This window comes from Notothenia rossii (genome assembly GCF_949606895.1).
Source record: "Notothenia rossii genome assembly, chromosome: 1".
Taxonomy (NCBI): domain Eukaryota; kingdom Metazoa; phylum Chordata; class Actinopteri; order Perciformes; family Nototheniidae; genus Notothenia; species Notothenia rossii.
In genome coordinates this window covers 96,753,555-96,762,478 of record NC_136912.1, presented here as the reverse complement: position 1 = coordinate 96,762,478, position 8,924 = coordinate 96,753,555, and the positions used below count along the sequence as shown (strand labels likewise).

Here is an 8,924-nt window from a genome sequence, read left to right as displayed (position 1 = left end):
CTCTATCTATCTATTATCTATTATCTATCTCTCTATCTATCTCTCTATCTATCTATTATCTATTATCTATCTCTCTATCTATCTATCTATCTCTCTCTCTATCTATCTCTCTCTCTCTATTATCTATTATCTATCTCTCTCTATCTCTCTATCTCTCTATTATCTATCTCTCTATCTATCTCTCTATCTATCTATCTATCTATCTATCTCTCTATCTATCTATTATCTATTATCTATCTCTCTATCTATCTCTCTATCTATCTATTATCTATCTCTCTATCTATCTCTCTCTCTCTCTCTATCTATCTATCTATCTCTCTCTCTCTCTATTATCTATTATCTATCTCTCTCTATCTCTCTATCTCTCTATTATCTATCTCTCTATCTCTCTATCTATCTATCTATCTATCTATCTATCTATCTATCTATCTATCTATCTATCTATCTATCTATCTATCTATCTATAAAACATTTTCTGGACGATGTAGTACCACCGTCTGACCACTAAGAACCTGCTTCCACTGCCGGCGCTCTTCCTTCCCTGTGACCTCCTCTCCGATCCGGAAGAAGAATAAGAAGAAGCTGCCCTCCTCCTCTCACGCTGCTGCTTTCTGTCCGCCTGTTTGTGGCTAAAACACTGTCGCTGTGTTGGACATCATGGCTTCTTCTAAGCCAGTGGAGACCCAGATGCCCCGCTGGCAGCTGGCCCTGCTGGTGGGGACCCCGCTGGTGCTGGGGGTCGGGGCGGTGTACCTGTGGAACCGCAGCCGGTCGGAGGGTAGCGGCTCCGGGGATAGAGAGCCCGGCTCCGGGGAGAGGAGCTCCGGGGAGAGGAAGACACCAGAGGGCAGCGCGAGCCCTGAGGCCCGGGGCCAGGAGCAGGACAGCATGGTAACATCAACACCACTATAGCATTTTAACCATCACGGGGGTGTTACCTGTGGGAGAGGAGCACCGAGGGGTTTCTGGCTAAAGCTGTCGTTTTCCTCAAGGACACCAACCGTTACTGACAGCTAGCTTACTGAGCTAGCACCGGATTAGATAGGTTAGCACCTAGCTAGGCTAACTAGATACAGAATTATGGTTAGCATTGGTATCAATGCTGCTTACAAACACACAGGATTAACACAGTAAAGAAGACCAATTGTAAAAAAAGAGACCAACAATACAACTATTATAACATTAAATTAAAGCAATATATACAGAAGTATTTCAACCTTTACCACCAGTGACAGCTAGCCTACTGAGCTAGCACCGGATTAGCTAGGTTAGCAGCTAGCTAGGCTAATTAGATACAGAATATGGTTAGGTTGAGAGGAATTAGTTTTGGTATAAATACTGCATACAAACACACAGAAATAAGTACTATTGTAGAAGCTACTATTTTAAACACTATTGTAACTATTGTAAATGAAGACAATATTTACACAACATATAATTCAGTGAGATATAAAATATGACAAATAGTTTATGAAAGTCTAGATCTAAACAGATTACAAAGGTCGCGTGGAGCAGGATTAACACAGTAAAGAAAACCAATTGTAATAAAAAGACCAACAAATAAAACGATTATAACATTAAAATAAAGCAATATATTGACAGGAGTATTTCAACCTTTACCCCCAGTGACAGCTAGTTTACTGAGCTAGCACCGGATTAGCTAGGTTAGCAGCTAGCTAGGCTAACTAACCTGTTTACAAATTGCCTTTATTACCTGTTAAACCATCACATGCATATCTCCAGATGCTAACATGGAACATGGTAATACTTGTTAATCTGTACCTTTGTTAATGTAATGTTAGATATTGTTATTCTGTCAGAAGAGATATTTATTTTTACTAAATTGGGAAATGATTTAGTAACAGCATCAATGAGTTCAGGCATTCACATAATTAAATGTTGGTTTGAACATAATACATTAAAATGAAAACAATGAATAGCAGTTAGTACATATACATATCTACAGTAGACAGGACAATAACCACAAATAATCCTCTTAGTGCCGGTTCTTCAACATTCCTATTGCCCAACAGTTAGCTTCATAATTAGCCTCTAACTAGGTTTCATGTTCACTTGAATTCAGTTTGAGAGATTTCTCGTCTGTTCTTAGTTGTTTAATGTTATGTATTGTGCACTAGGGCTGTCCCGAATACCATTTTTTCGGGCTCCGGATATTCGGTGCGTGCCTTAATTTTTCAGAAGGTTCGGTTTGCGTTCACACGGGCAAAATTCAAACGGACTTTAAACACAAGTCATGTGCACGGAAATGCTGTTCAACCATTGGTCAGACATTAAAGGTTAAAAAGGCAAATCCCGGCAATTTCTACCGGAGCCTCCGCCATGGAGCATCGGCAGGTTATTTTCATGCTGCGGTTAATCTGGAGATCAACAGACTCTAGCAACGGCGCATATGAGTATACAATCAGACAACGTGCGATAACAAACATAATAACCCATATGAGAGACGTTCTGCAGTCAGGAGGGCGTTTCACCGACGACAGCTGGCTCTGACTTTAATGTATAGTTGAAGGAGCATTTTTACTTTACACAACACTGTTCAACACTTCATTCTGCTTCACTCTTTCGCTAAAGATTTTGAAGACATCCGCGTTCTTGTGACGCGTAAATACTACGCTTCCTATGTTTTGGTGCGGACTGCGTTCACACCAGAGATGAACTGCTCCAGAGTTCACTAGCAAGTGCTCCGAGACCACCTCCTTTAGGTGGACCAGAGTCCGGTTGTTTAGTTCACTTAAGAGGTCTCGGACTGCGTTCACACCGACCCAAACAAACCGCACCAAGCGGCTAAACGCAGCAGGGTTCGATTCACTGTTGGAAATGGGGGGGGAGCCAGGGGGAGCTTGGCTCCCCCGAAGAGGGAGGGAGCTCCCCTGAGTGCCGACTTTGAGATAAATAGGGGGAGCCCAAAACAATTGTGCATATTTGTGTCACACAGATTAGAAATGTTGAGTTTCTGTAAATAACAGTTCTTGAAATAAATAATAGTTGTCGTTCATTACAGTTTCTGAATATGTCTGGGTGTTGCCATCTGTACGTGGCGGCGCTTCATTCTTTACGCTACTTACGTTGCTATGGTTACGGCGTCGATGCCGGCGTGGTATTTGAAATGTTCATATTGATATATTTTTTAACTCTGTCTTTGTAATAAAAAAATATGGCAAAACGAAAACAGCCAAGCGTCGCAGCTTTTGGATTCACAAGCAAAGAAGGGAAGGAGTCTAAAAATGACAACGTGAACGGAACAACTTTTAGTTGGCCGGCTGTGAGCGGAGTTAGGGTCGAGTTTGAAAGCTCCACACCGAGGGAGAGGCCTGCCGATGCGGAGCCTGAAGAGGCTTCAACAATGGCCACAGCCGCCAACGTGGTGACCCTGTCTGTAGTAGTAACAGTGATTTTTTTAGCAATTGATCGAATCCGCGCTGCTGCGCCAGTCAACAGAGCGCGCGTGTGATATATTTAGTAGCAGGATGTGCACGGAAAAATAGGGCTCCCCCGAAAGCAAATGGGTAATTCAAACAATGGTTCGATTCAACCGGACTAAACAAGGCTGGTGTGAATGCACCCTAAGTCTATAACGTTTAAAAATAATAAACGAATAACGAAAAACTGAAAACCGAATAGTAGGCCAACGACCGAATATTCGGCAACAGCCCTATTGTGCACTACTCTTCTACTATTGCAGTGTTTCCCATACATTGATTTATTTGTGGCGGAGCTGGAGCTTAAAAAGCACCGGGTTTTCCTGTTCACACCGCAGCGGAGCAGCCTCTTAGCTCCGGAATTCAGTTCATTTCGAGCACCAAAAAATTGTCCGGCCAGAGCTAAAGCACCACATACGTCACGCTTAGGTAGAGGCGGGGCGGGGCCAGGGGCGGGATCAACTCGTGAACAACAACAAGAAGCCTGCGTTTTATCCAGTTTGTACAACGATGGAGAAAGTTAACAAGCAGCAGTGGTCCACTGGAGAGACCAGCTACCTGCTGGGGATCTGGTCTTCTGAAGAGGTGCAGAGGAAGCTGGAACACAATCGGCCATTGTTGTTGTTGTGGGTGTCAGCTGTGAGGGGTTTCCGCGCGGTTTGGCTTTATGAAGCAGGCACGCAAACGCTTACGTCATGACGCAAACGATGACGCAATGACGCAGCACCAGTCGGACTCTGGGCAGTGTGAAAAGAGCCGGAGCTAGACCGAAGAACCGGTTCTGAACCTGAAAAGCTCTAGCACGGAGCTTGAACCGGAGTTGTGTTGGTGTGAATGGGGTATCAGTCATGCACGGGTAGTTGTGGAAAGCCAAAATCAGGACTAATATTGTGATTATAGTTTAGTTTATAAAGTGCTTTTCTACATTACTTGGACAAAATGCAGGAGAGAAGTTAAAGAGGACATCATCTGCTCATGTTCAGGTTGATATGAGTGCCTCTACTGTGACATGTTTCCATGCTTTAATGTTGGAATATTACACGTAGCAGACCGTTGACATGCACTAACACCTATAGAGCACTACAGGAGAGGGAGCGCCACAGAAAGCAGATTAGAGCCTCTTTAAGTTTGCTTGTTTTCTCAGAGGAAATTAGATTCTCTCAGAACAGATGTGTCCGATCTGCAATAAAAAAAAAGGTATTTCCCACTAAATCTACGGCTACATAAAGCCAGTGTGACGAAGAGTGTTTAGCATGCTTGAGGATGATCAGCAGGGGCTCCAAAATGCAGATTGTCTGTTCCTCAGAAACGGTTTAATTCCTCCAGAAATCTGAGAATCAAACGGAGCGTCAGACGCAGAGACAGCTTTGGATATACTTTTTAATATATTTTTTAGATTTGGATATTTTTTAATCCAGGAATCTGAGCATCAGATGGTAGCAGGGGGTCCGCGGGGTCTTACAAAGTATTCAAAGTTGATAAATCAATTTAGCGAAAATGAAGGCTATTAAAAAGTATTAAACATAATTTCCCAAGGTGTTACATTTTGTAGCTTGTGTTCAATAAGTATCTAAATGGTCCAGAGAGGTTGTGTTCGACAGTCTGCCTGAATGTAATCATGGCGTTGGTGTGTAGTGTGATTCTGTGGAGTTTATTGACGGCATCCCGTTGGGTGTGACGTCATCTGAACAGGACATCTCACGCTCACTGCTTGACAGCGCGAAGCTCCGTTTACGCCGGTTGTTAAACAACATCGTTATGGGGAAATGCAAGTCTGCGTCCAAATGGTTGGAAGATAAGGAGGAAGGACAATCAATACTGTATAGAGTCAATGTGAGGTAAAGTGCGTCGCCAAGGTAACCGGTTAAAACTCCAAGTGGAGATGAGCTCTTAACATGTATGGAAAGGTCTTCAAAGGTCTTAAAAGGTCGTCCATGTGACTTCAGGATTCCTGCGTAGACCCTGGTTATATATGTTTTACTATGACGCTGTACTATGAGCATCAAGCAGAGCGTCAGACGCCAGAGACAGCTTTGATTCTTGGTGGGTTTCAGGGTCAAATGTCCGGACAGAATTTATTTTACCGGACAAATTTGAAACTTACCGGTCATGTTTCAATAATGATAAGAGTTGTGTAGCAGAGTTTCCGTTATTTAGACCAAAGTGACGTCAGCGCCCTCATGCTATATTCTTCTAGAAAAACCCCTGATCAGGATCATTTGTTATTAGCTCCTACTACAGCCAGAATAATCCTGACATACCATTTTTTTATTTTGTCAAACACCCAGTCGATATAATAAGCTAAGATGGCTGCTTCGGTGTTTCGTCTTGTGCGTTAATTATATATTTTTTGTAATGTGTTGTTAATAATGTTCTCTATCTGTGTTTCATTTTATTTTGTTTTACTTTTAAGCACCACGACACCAAGTCAGATTCCTCGTACGTGTGAACCCACCTGGAGATAAACCTGGTTCTGATGAAACTGTTTCTTTCCTCCTCTCGCTCAGAGCCCGTTGGACCGCGCCCAGGCAGCGAAGAATAAAGGCAACAAATACTTCAAGGCTGGGAAGTATGAGAACGCCATCCAGTGCTACACAGAGGCCATCGCGCTGTGCCCCACCGAGCAGAAGACCGACCTGTCCACCTTCTACCAGAACAGAGCGGCCGCCTACGAGCAGCAGGTCAGACACTCTAAACTCACACTAAAGCCTTGTTATGTTTTTTATTTACATTTGGCAGCAATTACAGGGTTTCTTCAAGACTTAGTAATTGTACATCTTAAGTTTGTCTGTCCGAAAGGCCTTTTTCTTTTTTTTACACAAAGATCAAATAAAAACAGTAAAGTTCGAACATTAGGGAGTGACCAGGGCTTCACAGTAATGGAAATGCATCATTGGTGCTCGGTTGACAGCCTGAACTAGCTCGCAGGCTTCTCCCCATTAGATCACATTAGGAAGCTTTGTTTGGTTCATCTCTAGTGTACATGCATGCAGGTCATGGAATGAGAGAGACATGTCCCCATCAACACCATATGTGAGAAAATTGAAAAAAATCCATGTCTACCTGTCAACCAGCATGTGGTGCTCTCACTGGCTGTGGCACAACAAGTAGTTTGTACAGAATAGGAAAGACAACAGCATTCACCAAACTCCAGACCCATCTCAGCGAGCTCAAAGATCTGGCCCATTGTGGACTCTCTGCCAGCTTGGAAGAGTCTTCGACAGTCGCAAGAGAATTGGCGCTTCTGCTATATGGAAAAAAGGAAATTGGACTGATGTGCACACTTGGATGAACTGAGGTTCATAACTGCATCAACAACAGATGCAGCCTCAGAAAATCTGCTGCCAACAGAGGATGCATTTCAACAACATGTAAAGAGCAATGTTTCAGACAGCGATATGGTGTCGCAGCCGAACCCAAACCCTTGTTATGGAGTCCTGTTGGCAGGGGGTGGATTGTCAGAGATGGGGCCATTCAACCATTGCTATTTACAAAACCCCCAGCACCTACAAAAGAGAGAGACATTACTCACTTGTATTGCAAAGGTGCAAAGTGTGGAGAGAGTGGAAAGTGCCTCTCTGTTGGCCTTCCCTGTATAGGAGCTCTGCACCTGCTGTGCAGAATGTCAAAATGTGTGCCCTAACGTTTCTGAGGAACCTGACGTTTAACATTATATTCTGGTATCTATATACCTGACCTCTCACTGAATTATTTGTTGATTTGTATTCTGTACTTTGAATTAAGGTTCCAGTTTCAATAACACCTGTACTATTTACACCTATGTTTTGGAGGCTTGCAATTTAGAACTAATACACTTTATTGTATTGGGTTACTCTTATTCTGACTATTTGGTGATGTAGTTCAGCCACCCGGTATTTCCCTCTCCAAATATAATGACCATCAGAGTGAGCATTCTTAACTTATAGGCTATTTTGCCACTTCTCCCCCATTCTGAATGTGAGTGTCTCAGAGAAGAGGAAGGCCTATGTCTAAAGAAATCTAATTTTCAATAGAACTGTTCCAGATATTTCCAAACAACCACTGGTTAGTGTTCAATAGCACCCTAGACAGGATTTCAGTTTTTCTGATAAATGAGAGAAAAGTGATGGAGTCCCATGTTCCTATCACCAAAAAGTACAATTTCCGTCTAAACTAAAGCTAAGTTTACAGAACTATAATTCAGTATTTTTTAGTTAAATAATTGTCTGACTATTTGGTGATGTAGGACAGCCACCTGGTTCATAGGAGTTGTCATTCTCAAGTTATGGGCTTTTTAGTCACCATCCCCATTCGGCCTGGTCTAATTTGGCTCTTTTTCAGGGATTGGGGTAGTTCTAAAGAACAACCAAAAAACATTTTTTCCCCCAAAATAAAATTTGACAACAATCAATTTCATTAATGGGAGACCCTAAAGATAAGAAAAATCATTGATGTCATTTGTTCTACCTCGGGTAGGGGTATCTCAAAATCTGAGGGGCCTTCCTGCTAGACTAACACTGTGTGTGTGTGTGTGTGTGTGTGTGTGTGTGTGTGTGTGTGTGTGTGTGTGTGTGTGTGTGTGTGTCCGTCCCACCCCCTCACACACAGAGGGGGAGAGAGATCTCTCGTCTGGATTGGAAAGATCGAAAATACTAAAAATAATCATGGACGCATTTTGCAGTCTTTTTGCGTATTAGAAACTGAGTTGGCGACACTAAAACTGCAATAATACATAACATATATTTTTTAAATGTCTCCAGTACCGATAAAAAGACCGATATCATCGGAGCTGAACGGTACCACGGTCTTTACTAATTCAGCCCCGGGGCCCGTTTAATACCGGGGCTCGGTACCCATCCCTAAAGAGTCACGTTTTATTTTTGGACCGACACAATCATTTACATTTTTTTTTTACTACGTTCAATCTGAATTTACTTTAAAATAAAAACATCTATATTGATTCTGACTCTTCTACATCCAACTCAAAGGTTTATCATTACTTTGAGAAAAAAGATTATTAATTTTCCCCTTTTTAGAAGATATGGTCTTTGGTTCTGGGAATGTGATTTTGGAGCCTGAGACCTGAAAAGCAGGCTCAGGGCTCAACAGGTTCAGAGATAAGGAAGTGATGTTAGCAGTTGTGCAGTGAATGTTTCAGTTATTCGTATAACCTGTTTATTGATCCCTCAGTGGGAACATGTACTGGTTTCAGACGCTCACAAGTCAATAAAGAACATTGGGAAAAGTGACTTAGTGAAGATGATTGCAGTGTGACAAACGTTATCAGATCCTCAGAGTATGTTCAGGGTTTGGGCTCTCTCTTGTTTGGAAGCCCGAGCAGCTAACAGCAGTCTGTGGTCAATGTGTGGCTGACTCTCTGCTAACAGCAGTCTGTGGTCAATGTGTGGCTGACTCTCAGCTAAAAGCAGTCTCTGGTCAATGTGTGGCTGACTCTCAGCTAACAGCAGTCTCTGGTCAATGTGTGGCTGACTCTCAGCTAACAGC

General features: G+C 42.6%; 1 protein-coding gene across 1 annotated transcript; it reads left to right on the top strand.

Moving 5' to 3' along the window:
• Positions 1–536: 536 nt before the first annotated feature.
• On the top strand, positions 537–6,376 carry LOC307024287 (mitochondrial import receptor subunit TOM70-like). Its single transcript, XM_079658318.1, has 2 exons — positions 537–891; positions 5,948–6,376. The coding sequence occupies exons 1-2, from the start codon at positions 658–660 to the stop codon at positions 6,359–6,361; spliced, it is 648 nt and encodes a 215-aa protein (XP_079514444.1). The 5' UTR covers positions 537–657; the 3' UTR covers positions 6,362–6,376.
• The last annotated feature ends 2,548 nt before the right edge of the window (positions 6,377–8,924 follow it).